Genomic DNA, 18,367 nt, shown 5'->3' with positions numbered 1-18,367 from the left:
AATAGTTAATTACATTGTAAGAGCGATAGTTCATAACAAAATGTTTGTAAATTAAAAAAATTTCTTTTATAAAAGTCAACAATTTTATGATATTCCTCACATGATCCATGTAAAAATTCTAGTCAGGACTTTTATGAAAGCAAGACTGACAAAAGCAAGAAAAATGAAGCATGCAATGCAGTATCATGAACATCATATGTAAAAAAAAAAAATTATTGATTTTAACATTAAAATTTTTTGATTGCAAGTTTTTGGATACATTTTATGTTGTGTAATAAATGATTTTCTTTTTTATTGTCTCTGTGTAGTTCCAATTGCATCAAATCAAATTATTGGTGGTTCTACTAGTCTAGACATAGACTGCTCGTCTAATTTCCCAATAATTGAAAATTAACCAAATTTACCAAATTCATTATTTTCTTGCATTTGTCAGCCTTGCTTTCTTAAAAGTCCTGATGATTCTTTTTGGTTATTTTATTTTTAACTTTTAAATTTAAGTTGTATTTTTTGTTCTCGTCTGGCAATGTGCCACTTGAATTTTCTTTTCTTGCTGTGCATTATTGTGTAATGTTCAACAATCTGCACTAAACAAAAAACATTTCTTTTTATCTCATTTTTTAGGAGAAGATAAAGAGAAAGAAGGTGAAAAAAATGGCTCAGGTAAATTGACTGTTTCTGTGATTATTTTTATTGTGTATAGAATTGAAATAAGCAATTTCTTTTGAAAAAATTGTTCTATGTCTTTAATTATAAAAACCATGTGTATCAATTTTAGGTTTAAATCAAATCTTAAGTTTCTAAGAAAATCTTTTTCCTTTTATTTTTAACATGTTTTAAAAAATATTGTTAATATATCTTTTTACTAGGTATTCTGCTCACTGCATTATCAAACTTTTAATAAATTCCAGGAAATAATTTAAATTTTAACAAAATAATGTATGGTTACCTTTGGCCAACTAAAGCAAAAAAGCGATCAACTTTCAATCAAACTTTTAACCAATTCCAGAGAAATATTTAAATTGTAGATACAATTGTGCAGAGTTACCATTGGCAACTAAAAAGACGGTTTTTGACTTTTTTGAGCAAAAAAGCGATCAAAAGAAACTATTTTTAAAAAGAGGCAACGTTTTGAAGATTCGGATGACTATTTCTTCAGAGATCATGTTATTTATATAATCAGCGACAGATTTTTCGGCACTTTTCTGCTGTTTCTAATTGCAAAAGAAAGAGATCCATTGTTAAGGAAAACATGCTAGAAAAAAAAAATTAAGTATAAGGAGGAAAAATTCAAAAAAAGTTTTTTGTTTTTCACCCAGGGTTGCTGCAATTCAATCTGCCTTTGTGTAGTAGTTCTTTCTAAATAATGCTATTAATCATTGTTTAAACTAGTTGTCTGAATTTCTCCCTAATAATAATTCTTGTACAGGGGTTTCATTTTCGCTTGATAACAATGATTCTTTAATCTTTATATTTGTTCTGTTAACTTAATTATTTCAATACATAACTGTTATTTATTTCATTAGTAAAGAATATTTTTCCTTTGCTTTTAATTTTTTAAGAGTAATTTTTATAGTTAATAGGTAAGATTTATTTCTTCAAATTTGCTTTTATTCTTCGCAAATTACAATGTACATATTACAACACAGTTAAATACTATGCAATCTGATTCCCGTATCAACTAAATTTTATATTTAAGAAAAATTGCACATTTTGAATTTGTTTTCCTGCAATTTTAAAATCAAGCATCAAAGTGTGTATTTACTTTTTTTAAAAATAAAATACAATGATTAACTGTGATAAATTATGAAAATTTTTTAACTCTATTCAATTTACATGTATTATAAAATATCATGATTCATTTTCACGGAATGTAAAAATCGAATGTTGCAACTCATTTTCAGTTGATTTTTAAAAAGTGTGGTTATCATGATCAGTATTAACATGATTTTTAAGAAAAATCAAGATTAAAAATAACACCTAACTTTAACTGAACGAATTTGAAAAGAAATGAAAAAAAACTTGCAATTCATTATTTTTGCAATTACCCCCTGTACTATTTAAAATGTGATACATAAAAAAAATTTAATTTCTGTTATTAGCTTTTTTATTTTCCTTGCCTAACTTACCTTTGTAATTGTAGAAGTTGGGGATAACGAACAGTTTTGATGGAAACTTGCCGCGGTTTAATTTACAATTGCTTTCTGTCTCCAAAATTAAATTTTATTTATCTTTAGTTATAAAATTTATCTTTATTTAATTCATTTTATTCTTGATAGCTGTAAAAAATATTGTCTTGATTTTGAAGCAGTAGTGGAAGTACTTAATATTAAATAAACTAAATGTTTTTAAAAAAAACACGATAAGTTCTAAGAAATAAAGTTTTGATTTTTTGTGAGTATAAGACCAATCTGCCTATGTTTTTTTAAACTATTGTATTGTACATTTGGATGATGCAATTTCTTTAATTTATTTTAAAAGGTTGCTACATGAAAAAATAAACTTAATTATTTCTATTAGTGGCCTATGTAAGCTACTATTTTTTATATTTAAGGCTACTAATGCAACAATTCTAGGACAATTGTGGTAGAAACCTTAACTGAGGTGAAGCCTACAAATGTACTGTAGAAAGTTTAATTGTGGGATTCTCTGCCATGCAATTTTGTCTACTCCGAAATTAAAAGTATTTTTGCTAGGCCATTCAAGGGGATTAACTTTTAAAGTCTTGTATAATTTTGTCAAAATATTTTTCAAAACTTTCAATAATGTTAAATTGTTTTCATCTAACTATAAATATGTCAAACTCCTTTGAAATCAAGTTTGTATATTGCCTATTAAAGCTTTTTTTATGTATATATATATAAAACATTTTGTAATATTTGTTGCAATGTTCAATGCCTGATGAATATAGTGTTTTTATAAGATTATTGTAGAGTAACGTAACCAGTCTTTAACCATAACTCCATCTTAATTTATTTATTTATTTTTTTAGCTACTGAAGAAAATGAGACTGAAACGGAAGAAAAAGAGCCTTCTGAGTCCACAGACTCACCACAACATGTTGAGAATGAAGTAGATTCCAAAGAAAAAGAACCTGAAACAAATGCCGCAGAACCAGATGTTTCAAGGCAGAATGAATCAAGTAATGAGGAAAATCCCGAAGCAGAGGTGAATGATTAAATATTTATGATAAATTATGTGGTTATTGATTTTATTAACATGCTGGATCTTAAAAAAGAAATGTTAACTCGAATTTTTCACAATTATTTTATTGTTAGGCAATAATTTCCAAAATACCATCCCTTGGGATTCAGTTTCTACTGCTTAACTTTTAAGAAGTATAATATGGTATTATAGTTTTGCACTTGAAAGTGTTTTCAATTTGCTCTTAAAGTGATGAGTGTATCACCTGTCATCATTGAACAAATGGCTTTGCAGCTGTTTTCAATCTTTAAAAGCTAGAACATATTTGGTATTTTCTTTTAGATTCACTATTAGTTATTTGAACATTAAAGGTTTAAAGAATAACTTCATGCTCTCCAGAATCCTGCTATTTTATTGCTTGCATATGAATAATCAAAATGCTATTTTTTAATCTTGTTATTAGTAGGAATATTTGATGAAAATTACTCTTCTCAAAAACCTATAAATATATTGTTTAAAATTTATCTGTACTACATAACTTTTAACGTGATTTAAATTTGAGCTTAACGTACTGCGATGTTTTTTTTTATTTTTAGTCTTTTCTAATATCCAGAGAATGTTTAGCAAGATCAAGTAATAACTTTCTTACACTTTCATTTTCTTACAATTCTTTTAAAGATTAAAAAATACTTTCTTACAGTTTCACCCAATCAAGACTTCTAGTGAAATGCTTCAAAATTGACATTCAAAGACTTGCTTGTTGCCACAATTACGCTTATATTTTACGGCTTTTTGTCAGGACACGTGTTTGCCATTCACAGAGTATTCATATCATGTATGTGACAAGCTGTATTAGTTCTGTAATTCATATTCACATAACTTTAAAATTATTCAAAAGCAGAGATGATATTTATTAGATCTTCTAAATCTCAATTTTTTTGTTGTCACATTGACTTATGCATATTTTATTTGATTAAATTGTTTCTAAGAAGATTTTTATTTAACAGTTGCTTTACTCATGAGGAATATCATTCCTTTTAATCAATTCTTAATTATATTCCTTGTCATAAACGTGCAAAATCTTAACTTTGCCTGGTAACCAGTTTTAAATGTCAATTTGAATTCACGATGTTGGTACTATTCTTAGCCGTATGTTTAGGCATCTTTGCATTGTTCAAACTATATCATTACATTAATTTCATTGTATAACTGCATTATTTTGCGGAACAATCGTTTTTTAATAAATGCATTAAGTGTTGGTAGTGTTCTATATTATTTTCTTTGAAGGTTTTTTTTTTTCTGCATAAATCTTAGGAAAATATTTCATTCCAGCATAAAAGGGTGCTCTGATGCATAAAAAGTTTTTTTTTACAGGCCTAGTAACAAAGTTTCTTTCACGACCATTTCATATATTAATATCAGACTACTTCCAGACCTTTTGTAAACCGCCCTGTTTTTGTGAAAACATTTATTCATAATTTTGTGTATTTATTTTAAGCTTTGATTTAGATTATTTCAGACAGTTTTTATGATAAAGTGAAAGTTATGCACAAAATCATATAAAAACAAATAATTAAGCATAAATGTCATTAGCTCCATTCTTCAATAGAATTTTGTGTAGAGCTTATTTTTTAAATTGAGATTTATGCATTTTTAAAGAAACTATGTTAATTTCCTATACGTTTCTAAAACTTTTAAAGTAATTTTAAAATAACTACTTTATAAGATAATTTAAAAATATATAGAAAGTTCCTGTGGCATTGAAGGCAAGATTTTTGTTAAATGTAACTCATGTATTGCAGGATGATGATTTGGAACTGGCCTGGAATATCCTTGAAGCTGCTAAATCTATATTTATGAGGTAAGGTGAAGTGAATTTGCATAATCTGAAATGACTTTGAAAAATTCCATATTCATTAAAAAAATTTTTATCTAATTCTGTTTTACAGGCAAGGTGAGGAAAATAAAGAGGCTCAATTAAAGGTTGCAGAAATTTTACAACTACTAGCAGAAACTAGTCTTGAAACTGATAACTATCCTCAAGCAATAAGTGATCTCAAATCTTGTCTTTCAATACAAGAAAAACATCTTGCCCCTGATGATAGAATTCTTGCTCATACGTATCCTTTTAATTCTGAGTGATTTAATTTGATTTTGAATAACTTATTTAAAGCTTACAAAATAGCAACATAGTCACTCAAGGGTGAGATTCATTCTTTCAGGAATTAAGAATTTATAGAGTTTTTGAAATGTATCAATACTTTTAAAATGTAAAATTTTTTTTTTTTTTAAATACTGAACAATTGTAAGGAATTTGCTATTTTAGTAATTATTATTTACATTTCATTTTTTGAATCAAAGATTAATAATTAAATTTACTTAGCATTTATTGGAATTAATATTAATGAGAGAAATCACTTATGAAACAGGCCAAAAGATTTGTTTCCATGACATACTATTATCGGTATTACATATTATCTTTTTTATATTAGATCTTTTAATATTTTTTTTTTAATAAGTATAATTGTTATTAAATGTAGTCGTTAAAAAGTATGTGCTGAATTCTATTTTTATATTTTCTTTCTTAAACTGCTAATGCATTAGCGTAAAAGTTCATTCTGGTTTTGCTATAATTTTGTAAGTTTTTTTTTAAAACTTTTTGCCAAATTATTTAAAATAGACAATTTATTTCTGCTGATTAGGTTAGATTGGTTTTATTTTTGATTTAGCAAACTTGAAATAAATTGCTGAATAATAGATCTTGCTTGCGTTAACTAATCCTTCCCATTACTATTGATTAGCTTTTGATCCAGATCAGTGATTCTCAACCTTTTTTTTGTTGCGGCACACAATGAAAAAAATTAAATTAAAAGTTGTTTAATTACCTATTTTACACTGTGTTAAATAGTTTGTGATAATAATTATGAATGTGAAATAAAATATGTACTACAAAAGCACATTTATTAAGGGGTTAATTATTTCTTTCGACCAATTTTTTATTAGTAAGTTATTATTTTTTTGCTAGTTATTATTTGTTAGCTTGTTTTCTATAATTAACTGTTATTTTTTTGTGATTTCATGTTAACTAGTTTTTTTGCTAATTATTAATTGTTAGCTTAATTTTTGTTAGTTATCCTTTATTAATTTGTAATTTTAGTTATCCTTCGTTAATTTGTTTATTAATTTCATAGCTTACTTTAATGATTAGCTCTTACAACATATTTTAAAATTGTGTGTCATATACAATTTAAACACTTCCATCTTATTTTAAGATTATCGGAGACAATACAATCGCGGACAAAGATGTTCACGCTGTTAAAGCGTGGAAAATTTTTAAAAAGTGTATATATATATATATATACACACTTTTCTCTAATTTAATACATGTTTCTTTAATTTTATTATAATAAGAAAAAGTATTATAATTTTTATTGTATTATTTCTAATATTTGGCGGCATGCAAAAGTGCCGCCACACAGTGGTTAAGAATCACTGATCTAGATTGTTACCGTCTGTGTCAACTGTCATATACTTTATTCCTTATATTTTCACCACAAAATTTTAGCTATTTCAAGGAAAAAGAATCATCCAAATTTTATGTAGATTGAGAATATTTTTTGTAAATTTCATACAATTTCCTATAAGTTACCTTATTTTTAATTCCTTCAATTAATTTCAGCAATTTTACCAATCTTTAAAATCAAAGTTACCATACTTCTTCAATGTGTAATTCTTTAACAGTTTTAAAAGATATTATCAATTGGGTTTAGCCTATATGCTTCAAAAAATGTATGATGGAGCTATAGAAAACTTCGTTAAAACTAAGAAACTCTTTGAACTTAGAAAAGAAAACCTAAAAAATACCCCAGTATCTGAAACAGTTGGTGGGTTTGAAGCCGCAGAGCGGCAAAAGGAATTGGAAGAAATTGATGGCATCATTACCGATATCAAAGAAAAGATTGAAGATACTGAAGAATTAGTACGGAATGCAAAGAACGAATTGCAAGAGGCAATTATCAAAAAAGAACAGGAAGCAGAGGTTTGTATAATTTAATTTTTCAAAATGATTTGCGCACTAGAACCCAATTATAATTTTTTGCAACTCTAACCTTAAATGCGCATTTTATTCTTGTGACGACTGAATGAAAGATTTTATTTCCCATCAAAATTAGTCAAAGCTTTTGTTATTTTATCTGGTTTGATAAATGTTTACTTTTCTGAGAATTTATAAAATGAACTTATATTTATCCATTTATGTTATTACAAATTCCATTTATTTTAATTTTATCTTTTAACTTAAATGAGTTCTTTTTAATCTAAGGTTTTTTTTAAAAATGATATTTTTGACTGTTATTTACTTATTTATTCATTTTTATCTAACATGTATTTTACTATTAAAGAAGTATAATATTAAGTTGTTAAATTTAAGGAAATGCATTCTTTTGTATCAAGCAATTCTTATATAACATGGCAGTTTCAAATGTGTAAAAACTGCAAATTGTATATTTTGTAACATAGCAAAATAAATATATTTTTTATTATGAAATTTTCAAATGTATAAATAACATACTGTCTAATACCCTGTTTTAAATGTATTTAAAAGAACTTTGAACTTATGAAAGTTTTGAAGTACCATAAGTTACTTTAACAAAAATCAGAACTGTTTGATACTTTTCAAATATGTGCATTTAAAGTTTGTAATCACATAGTATTACAAACCTGAGTTGTTTTTTTTTACATGCCCGTTTGAAGTGTCGAGAGCCTGCTAAAAAGTGTACTAGATTTAATACTCTTTTCTGCTCTGCTACACATTTCTTGCCAGCATTTATACCTTAATCAATCCATAATCTTTTATACATATTTTTTTAAAAAAACTTTTGAACATTGAAATTATTTTAATTTCAGATTGAATTTGGAAAGCCAACTAATCCAACTGTTTCCAGTAGTAAACCAGTGTCAAATATAACACATTTGTTAAAGCGAAAGGTAATCAAATCATCTGTTTTGTATTAGTGCTTTTTTACATTGATGATTTCTATATTGTGAATGAAATGTCATCTATACATATTGGCTGTACTGTAATGACTACCTTAATGTATATTAATGTCTGGTCAATGAGTTGTACTACACCTGCCCAAGGTTAAGAAAACTGTGGGGCAAGGTGTGGGTCATTTTTCTCACTTAATATCACTATTTTTAAGGCTTATTCACTTATCTCACTTTTTTTTTTTAAATTTTTATTTCACAATTTTTTTCCCATTTCAATGAAAATGAAGTTTTTACATTTCTGTCTTCATTGAACCTGTGATATTGCAGTCAACTTGCGGTAGTAAAGGACTGGCCCAAATATGTGGGGCATTAAGAAGGATTGATAATGTGAAGAGAAAGAGAAATTTTCCACTTTCAAATGAATACCTCTTAAAATTCATTGCATCGAGGAATGATTTTATTAATCATCTATTTTAAATTTTGTTTCCTTATCTGTAGTGGAGCTGCAGAACATGTTATTTTGCGTATTTCTTCTTGAATTGAATTTTCTTTTGCTATAGGGTTCATTTGTACCTTACAAGTGCTTAACTTCGCATCATAATTATAATGTTGCACTATAAATAACTGTTGATGAGAATGAATCAATCTACTTGTTTTAAGTTCAAAAAACTTTCTGTAGTTTATGATTATTTGACTTTCTTTTTAAGCAAAAATATTTTCTAATTAATTTGCAGCACACAAAATCGCCTTCTTATGTTATTCATATCCGTTTTTCTTTTTCCACGCTTTTTCTCTTGTGCTCTGCAATCTTGTACCTGCATTATTAAATAAAAATATTTTTATTATTACTCTGCTGAGTTTAAGTTAAGGTATAGGTAGTTATGCTCTTATCATAAACTAGTATAAAACATTTCTGGTAGAAATTTATAACACTTATTTAAAAAATAATATTTATTACCCCTAAGAGGTTAGAGAAACTTTTTCATAAATCATGTTTTAATACAACTTTGAAATACTATTTCCTGCTTAGATCTAATTAATACACTTTATTCATTTAGAAACCAGACGAAGATGGAAATGATTCTGAATCTAAACGTGTAAAGACCAGTCCTAGTGTTCCCAATGGAGAATCCACAGTATGTTTCTTACCCAAAATATGCATGCTTAGTTATTTTAGTTAGGGTTGGGATTTCAGCCAGAACCTAAAATTAAACAAAGAGAAACACTATGAGGAATTATAAATTATTCTTTTTAACCATAATATAAATCTTATAGTGTTAATAGAATACTTTGATTTTCTTTTTAGTAAACAATCTAGGCTTTTGAAAGCTAAATGTAGAAAAATTATTTTCTCAATTTTGTTTTTTTAAAATACTGGATAATTTATAATTATTAAAGTATTTATTAAATATCTTTAAATTTTAAATAATACAAAAAAATAAAAAAAAAATTTTTTTTGCTACATGTTAAATTTTTCTTGGAAAATGTTTATTTCAGAATTCATTCAAGAAGTTTAAAGCTTTGGAATATTTTTAATTTTAAAAATTGCTTGATTTTTTTTTTTCATTATTAAATTTTTTAATAAATATATTAATTTATATTATTTTGTTGGAAATGTTCTTATATAAGAGCTAAATATAGATTTATTCTTGAGAAGGATTTATTTCATAATTTTTTCAAATGGTAGTGTAGAGCTTTAAAAAATATTTAATACATTTTATTCTTACAAATTGCTAGTTTTTTTTTAAAATTGTTTAATAATTATCCTTTTTTACGTATTTAATTTAAATCTGTATGGTCAAAAATATACTGTAAGTTAATAATTCCTTTTTGACTTAATATTTATTTCTTTAATATACTGCAGCGGCTTCTCAAATTTTTTTTTGTTTTTAGACGTAAATATTTTCTCTAATGAAAACTGAAAAAATTTTGTCTCTTAATAATTGTGGTTTAAACAAAAAATTTTACTGATTATTTAGCTCAAAAAATTAATGAATATCTTTTTTAAGATCCATTTAAATACCTAAATTTTAATTTCTGTGCATAATTGCATTCTTGCATGCAGCTAATGAATATTTTTCAAAGCTTGCTGCTGATTTCTTAATTTTAGTTCTTTGCTTAGCTTTAGCATTCTTAGCTCTCAGAAAATTCATTTCTAAACTTTGAATTTGCTTGTATTAAATTTTCATTGTAATTTAAAAATGCTGTATATTTAAATTTATTAAAAATCATTTTGAAGATAAACAGGTTCCCTTTTAAATACATTTAAAAAGAATGATATTTGTGTAGTTTTAAAATTACTTCCTATCTAGTGGAAACTTCAGCTATCCTATCTATCTTCGAGCAGATTTAACAGGGATGATTGTATTTCGAGTGTATCCCAGATTTCCTGGTTTTCCGTATCAACCTTCCATGTCTAGAAACTAGGAGTACAGTGTTTTCACTACAACGCGAGAATCTCGCATATTTTTTTCTTTTCTCGCATTAAAAAATGATTACCACGAGAAATTTGCGCATTCTATAAATCAATTTCAAAATTCGCGAATTTCTCGCATTTTGGGAAAAGCTTCAAATTACGCCAATTAGTATAAAATCCGTTTCACTTTTCTTCCTGGATCTTTCATTATTTTCAACATTTGCCCCGTTATCTAGCTTCCCTATTTACCAGTATTGTTCAGAACTTTTTCGATCAACAGAACACAACCTCTCTGAACCACGGAACCCCTTTCAGAACACATTTCTATGCAACCACGTGTTTACCGTAGGTAAGGTTTTTTCATGTAAGACGTTCAAATTTTTTATGCACTAATGTAAGATGGACAAATACCTAGTAAAGGCAAAATCTTCTATGATTATGCAGCAAGAATATTCAATGCTTTAAAAAATAGAAGACGTTAAAAATGTATTATAATGAAAGAAATTTTTTTTTCAAGTCTATTTGTATTTTTTCAGTTTTTAGAAATCTCACCCTGTTTTTGAGAAAGGGTGAGAAATTCTCACCCATTTTTTTTCTATGATGAAAACACTGGAGTAGTGCATGCAAATTTCACGTATCGTAAGACTATAGATTCCTGATCTTCCACTAATCAAAACTTACAATCTGACTGTATTTTCACTGCAATCAAAAATTTAAATTTTGAAACTTTCACTAAATGTTAATGAGACATTTTCATTCGTGTTATTCTCCCAGCTTTTTTATTTATTTTGTTGTCGGATTTTCGTTTTTACTATTTGAAACTACGCTGAAATCCGCTAATACAGTTCATATTCACTCGATTTTAAGATAAAACCTTAAATTTCGTATTTACCTGATTTATAAGTGAAACATTGTGATTTGTATTCACGCAAATTTAAAATTCATTTGTATTCACTTATTTTTGATGTCCAACATCATAACTTCGGTAACTATAAGAACCAAGCTTTTTCCTTAAATTAGTTACAATTAAGGTATGATATTCTTCATTCCTAGATAATATCTTAGTTCCAAATATTAGGGTGACCTGGGGTAATTCTTGATCCAAAAAAATGCAAACATCTATTTTGTGAAAAAACTATTCAAGATAGAATTTTAATATTTACTGGAAATTTGAGGCTATATGAGACGAGTCCTATGCTACCTTCTTTCGTTTGAAAATCTAATTAGAATTTAAAAGATTTTAAATTTTTAGTGATCGGGAATTACCCCTTCTCTTGATCATTTCTGGGGTAATTATTGATCACCAGTTTTTATAGTAAATGGGCAGTTTAAAAATAATTATACAATGGTAATTAACAAATAAGACATTAAGATCAAACAAATAAACCAAAAAGATATTTTTTAGCAGCTATTAAGACGTTTTATTTAAAAGCCGGGATAAAGATTAACATTTCAGCTCTGGCAGCAGCTCTCACACTGAAATTTTCATTTTCAATCATTAAAAGAAATTTGCTATTTTTGCTTTCTAGAAGCTTAGTATCCTTTTTAAGCTTATAATTTCTCACCATATTTATATTAGGTTAATTTATCAACTTAAAAATTATTCTAACAATGTACACACATAAAATTAAGATAGAAGAAAGGTAAGGCAAGCTAGAAATGGTGCATATCAGAACAAATTTGTCTTGTATACAGTTAAAAACAAATTTTGTGATTATAGTTAAAATATATTTTATAGTTGTTCCACTTAATAAATATGATCTGTTATTTAAGAAAAGATAATTAACTATTTATTAGCTATTTTTTATACTATTTATAATAAGAAATGAAAATGATCAGGAATTGCCCCAGTGATCAATAATTACCCCATCTGTCGGGGGGCAACATTTGATATAGTTTCCTATAATCAATTACAATGTTTACAGTAGATGTGAAACAATTAAACAAAAGCTTACACTATTTTTATATCAAAGAAAAAGAAAGTAACTCAAAATATTTATTATTAAGAGAAGGAGGGGGATCTTAGCAGAAATGTGCACATTTTAAAACCCATCTTTGAAATGGAAAATGCAGAAAGCATTTTAAAAGATACTTATTTTGTTAGATTAAACAAAAAACTATTATTAAGTAAATGTAGTTATACTTTAGTAAAATGTACAAGCTTTCTTGTCCATGTCTCAAATTTAAAAAAAAAAATTTTAAAAAAAATAAAACTTAGGTGATCATTATTTACCCCAGAAACAGAGTGATCGTGAATTACCCCGGGTCACCCTATATTAAACATGCATGCATAGGTATTAATTTTCTTAATATAATTTTCAATTAATAATTAAAAATTTTTAATTAATCTTTAAATATCTAAGATATTTGCCTATTTCATAATAATTAAAAATAAAAAAAATGTCTTACTTTTGTTAATAGTTTTAAAAGTTTATTCAGTTTTATGAACATAGTAAAAAAATTTATTTTTTGTGAATAGACAAAGTATCTCATTGCAACAGTTGTTCCAAAATTATCTGTTACAACTTTGTACTTATTAGGATAAAATGAGGCACTTTAAGATTTGTAACTCAAATGTATGCAGTTTAGCAAAGCCCCTGCACTAAGGTTCTAAGGTTATTAGTCTGTAAATTAGCCAAATATCAAAAGCATTAGCCAAATTTCAGAATTCTAATCTTAGTTCTAATCATAAATTCAAAAGCTAATCTTGAAAAAAAAAATTGATAGACATTTTCTATTAAAAAACTTCAAATCAAAATACAAATTTTCTATAAATTAATTTATTTTATAAAATTCAAATTAAGTCATTTTGCAGTTGGAAAAAAGTAAATGAGCAATGAATGGGAGAGAGATTGAAAAAAGCATTTGATTTTTTGTCTTTGAGGAAAAGATGTAGGTTATTCTAATTTTTGATAACTTATTAGATTAGAGCATTAATATGAGCGCAACACTGAAGCAACATTATGTTATTATACATGATATTGTCGTGAGGGAGCATATTTTCTACAAAATTGGTTGGATAATAATATGCATCCTGCTACCAATTAATCTTTCATTGACTCAAACTGTAGGTCATAATTCCGTCATCTGGTATCGTGTGGTTTGGCTTACTTAGTTATCTGTATTGTACCATAGTTTATCTCAAGCTTACATAATCTCTCTTGATGCTTACATTATCTGGACATTCTGATTGGTTAAAGGCGATATCTAATGGAAATGACTTTAATCCAATAAAAAAATTACAGGATTTGTGCTGAAAATTCCCTTTGACCTTTTTTTTCTGACCAAGAATGTATATTCAGAAGAGAATGTATATCTTTTCCGAAGAAAATATCATTCACCAATACTTTCTCCGATACAATTTTCACAGAATTTACAATTTTATCGCATTTGGCGAGGTGGCGAATGCTTAGTGTGGCCCTGTATGAGATATAATCCCTGTTAGAAAAAAAAGAGAAAGAAAATGTCTGTACCTACTCTATGGGGGGGGGTACCTTGTCTGGCTGTTGTACAAGATCAAAACTGTTGATCCTGATATTTCTTGTCATGTTTCTGTTGAAAACTGGCTGCTGAAACAAACATTGATCAATTATAAGATCAACTTGTCTGGCTGTTGAAATCAATTCGTTTTCATTTTACACATCTAGCAATTGGTATTTCATACATATTTAAGATGCAGGAATTCATACAAGATTTTGTCAACTCTTGCCTTTTTTGATTTGGTCAAAAATTAGTTGGACATTTGTGTATTTGTTTATCTCCTAGAAAATTTCTTTTTTTTTGTCCTGTTTTATACTACACCGTTTACGTAATATAAGACTCGTTTAATAATTAAGATTATAGTTTTAAATGATAATATTGAGTTTTCATGCAATTTTAAATTTCTTTTAAACTGTTAAGATATGATATGGTAGGTTTTTAAGTTAATGAGTTTCCAAATTGCTCTTCATATAATATGTTAATTCGACTTTAAAGTTCTTATTAGTTTTTTTAAATTTTTTTTTTTTTTTTAGTGTTAATGATTTCTGAATTTTTTACAGGTTGCCAAGTGATTCCAAAAGTTAGTTCCCCACCGATCCGTCACAAAGCAAAGATGATTGTAAATATTTTTGTGTAGCGTAATTTGTGGTTCACCTTCTTTATTTTTTAGAATATCCATGTTTGTACATTTTTACATTAAAAATGCATCTTTTCTTAAAATAGAATTTTTCTTTTATATTGCTCAAACATGAACAAAATTTCAGACGGAGTTCCCTAATTTATCAAAACATATTGCTTTTTTATAGTCATTTTGTCACATTTAGATATAACTTATTTGTCACGAATCCTTTTTAATATTTATTCATTTCTGTCATTCACGGATGCCACTCTTCAGTCCTAAAGACTGAAATCAGTCTTGAGAAAAAGTCTGGTCTAAATTTAGTCCTGTTAATATCTATTTTCACTTTGTTTTTTTAATTTTTTCTTTTTTTTAAAAGAAATATGTAACAAATATTTTCTATTAAAAGTATATAAAAATACTACTTTTTCATAATTATTGCTATATTTCCCTAATTTAAATTGAGATTTTTTTAATGAAATTTTTAGAGCCAAGGTAAAAAATTTATAATGATGAAGTGAAAAATAAGTAAAGGTATGAATGACTCAAAGAAAAAGTCAGTGGTTACTGTTTGTTGGGTAAGTTAACTGTTACGTTTGCTGTAAAAATAGACTGATAAAGCAATTGGGGCCATTCTCGGGGAAAGCTACATTTTGCAGTCACTGAGCTTTTTCTGAAAATTCTGCTGAACAATGCTAGATCGTGTTAATTAGTCAAATAAGTTCAGTGTTGGCATTTTTTTAGAGTGGCCTCACCCTTGCTGTCATTACCACTTATTGCCCTATTTTAAATTGAAACTTTACAATATGATACCAAAAATAAAGGATTCTAAAATTGTATTAATTAGAAGGTTCCGCCCCATGCTCCTCAACCCCGGGAAAGCATTCGCAGTTCCCTTCAGATTAATTCATAATCTGAGTCACCTTCGCTTGTTCAATGATACATTCTGGGGTCTGTCCAGGCCAAATTTACTACCATTTAGCGGTACCTTCACAAATTCAACTTTAGGAAAAACGGTAGTTTCACAAAATACTTTCTCTTAAAATTTTATTTTTTTATCCTGTAAGAAAGGATTAATCCATATTTTTGTGTTGATTTTTTAATATAATTTTTAATTTTCACAAATTGTCTAAATTTTCACAAAATAGGTGCCTGTCAGAAAAACCTAGACAGACCCCTGACATTATTTCAGACTAGCTTTGTATACACTTTTGATGACTGAAATTTAGAGTAAATAGTTCATGAAACTTTTTTCTGTACATGCACACATTATTAATTTGAAATTGCAAACAGTTTTTACAAATTTTTCTTAAGCCCACAATCCTAAAATTCATTGTTCAGAAGCACAACATCAATAAATCCTTTATTTTATAAAGTTAAGAAATTTATTGGAAAAAAAAGAGTAAGAAAAACAAATATGGTTAGTAAGGAAAATTTAAGTAGTACTTTGTAGTTGAAATAAAATTTTAGCTTGAATTAAATTTTAACAATTCATATTTCTCTAAGGCAATTCTCAAATTTTTAATCCCATAAAATTAATTTTTTATACGTACGTGAACGAGTAAGAGGCTAAATCTTTCTATTTTGTAGCAAAATCAAACAATGTATTGAACGCTAATAAATAAATAAACAAAACTAACACTCTTAGATCAAACAATCGGACTTTCGGATGACTCAATTTGAATGGTCCGAGGGCCTAACTTTAAGAATGTGAAATGATTAGTGTAAAAAAGACTATATATTAAGAGTCAAGAAATTTCCCCCACCAAAACGTACTTGCTTTGAAGAAACATTTTTCCTTCAACGTATGCAGATTCTTGACCCTTAAAATAATGGGAATAGTCGCAATCTAGAGAAAAAAAATAGTCCCAACAAATTAGTGAGAGCAGTTAGAGCCTTCTCATGTTTGCATTTTTTAGTTATACACACGGCTGACGATTCTAAGGTTGCTCAGTAATCATTTAATTTATTCCTTTTTCTTGTGGCGTCAGACATAGTTCAATGCATTTTTTGACAGTATACTTGGCGCAGTAATTACGAATTTCGTCCCACTTTATTTACTTTCTATAGTTAGTCATGTATTATTGAAATACATTTTCCTCACTTTTTTAATTTTCAAATTTCGTATTTTACTTTGATTTTTCGTAAGTTATTTTAAAAAATATTATTTACATCGGATTTTTATTTTCTCTAAAATAATTTCTATTCCTCAGTCCTTGTTATTTTTCAAACATTTTTAAGTTAAATGGGACTTTTTGTTAATTTTTGTGATTAATTTTGTAACCCGTGCTAAGTCAATACACGTAAATTGTTATTTTCTGTCTGAAATCATGGTGCGATGCCTGTACATCATGGAAAATAAACGAGAAAGAGAAAGCATTCTCATTTTGACCAGGAATCATATTTTGGTTGGTTTCAGTAATCACTCTTTCATATCTTCCAGCTCAGTTGAGTGTTATGTGCATTGAGAACGTTGAACGACTATCTATTTTCTTGTATTTATTACATACACTTTTTTTTTAAAAAAAACTAAATTTCATTTAAATTTGTGCAGTGATTCTGGAGATAAAAAGACAGAATTTGAGAAATCTATATTTTGAATACTAGTGTCATTATGAAACAATGCAGCAAAGTCAATATTTTATTGGACAAATGATGACATAGACATAAGATTAAATTCCATTCAATTTTACAAACTTAACTATCTCTAATCTTATTCCAGATTAATTCCTCTTTTTATTAATTCTAATAAGTTCATTCAGTCAAGTTTTCAATTTAATTTTTTTAAGTGAATGAATGAAAAGTTACGAGACAATTTAGATAAACATGAACACAATCTAGGTACAGACAATTAGAGTAGTTAAGGGTTTTAAACAGAGAACACCTGATTAAACTTTGTTGTCTTTACTTAAAAATATAAACTATAGCATCCATAATTGATCATTTTTTCCCCTTGCTTCCTTTTAAAGTAATACAAATTAGTTCAAGGTATTATTTTTTTAAATTTAAATGTGTATTTACGAAACGAATAAAAACTTTCAATCACAAGTATAATTTTACAAACAAATTAATGAAATAAGTTTTTGTACATAAGTAATGCGAATCAAGATTATTTGAAGTACCTGCACTGCACAGAATCACAAATTAAAAGTGCGTGAGCATGCGAGATATTACGCGAAAGTGCGAAACCTCTCTAATAACGTTTAAGTTGAAACGAAATAATAGTTTGTGTTGCAGTAGTGCAAATGCTTACCGAAATTTTCAGCATACTGATGAATAAATTTATGAATAACTTTTACTAATGACTACTACTAATGAATAATTTTAATTGATAAATAAATTTAATAGGTAAACAAAATTAAAAAGAAATTATTTTCAATTCTATGACGCAATAACGTTGTCCTTGTTTTTTTGCCACACCCGGTAATTAAAAAAAAAGTGATAAAAAATCTAAATTTGATTCTTAAAATCGATTATTTTAATGTCTGCATTTGTATTCTGGAGACACAAAAATCAAGAAAATCAGGACAAAAAGCTCAAAATAAGGACAAAATATTTCTTATAAGGAGTAGCAGGATAATTACAAGTGTGTGTATCCAGGTTTTCCTGATCAGATAAAACTAGGAATTCACATATTTTCAAAATTCGATGTTTGATACCCAAAATGTTGCTACTAAAACAATTTAAAGAAAAAATTATTAAAAACAATTTCAATCACAAAT

The 18,367-nt window shown here is 27.0% G+C and overlaps 1 protein-coding gene and 1 long non-coding RNA gene across 3 annotated transcripts in view; one reads left to right on the top strand and one right to left on the bottom strand.

The window, feature by feature from the left end:
• Window positions 1-14,746, top strand: part of LOC107436585 (Nuclear autoantigenic sperm protein) — a 23,292-nt gene extending 8,546 nt beyond the window's left edge. The window contains exons 6-13 of one of the 2 annotated variants that reach the window (XM_016048349.3): window positions 622-660; window positions 2,990-3,165; window positions 4,944-5,002; window positions 5,091-5,261; window positions 6,892-7,180; window positions 8,047-8,127; window positions 9,189-9,266; window positions 14,587-14,746. In XM_016048349.3, the coding sequence (XP_015903835.1) occupies window positions 622-660; window positions 2,990-3,165; window positions 4,944-5,002; window positions 5,091-5,261; window positions 6,892-7,180; window positions 8,047-8,127; window positions 9,189-9,266; window positions 14,587-14,598 (905 nt within the window). In that variant the 3' untranslated portion in view covers window positions 14,599-14,746. The remainder of the gene's footprint in view (window positions 1-621; window positions 661-2,989; window positions 3,166-4,943; window positions 5,003-5,090; window positions 5,262-6,891; window positions 7,181-8,046; window positions 8,128-9,188; window positions 9,267-14,586) is intronic. The other variant, XM_016048350.3, reaches the window with a different exon arrangement.
• On the bottom strand, window positions 9,228-18,367 carry LOC139425930 (uncharacterized). The gene is made up of 3 exons (XR_011637067.1): window positions 18,230-18,367; window positions 14,020-14,115; window positions 9,228-9,332 (listed from the first exon to the last, which is right to left on the bottom strand). It is a non-coding gene; the product is annotated as an uncharacterized lncRNA (long non-coding RNA).

The sequence above is a fragment of the Parasteatoda tepidariorum genome, chromosome 6 (assembly GCF_043381705.1).
Source record: "Parasteatoda tepidariorum isolate YZ-2023 chromosome 6, CAS_Ptep_4.0, whole genome shotgun sequence".
Lineage (NCBI taxonomy): Eukaryota > Metazoa > Arthropoda > Arachnida > Araneae > Theridiidae > Parasteatoda > Parasteatoda tepidariorum.
This window is presented reverse-complemented; position numbering and strand designations above follow the sequence as displayed.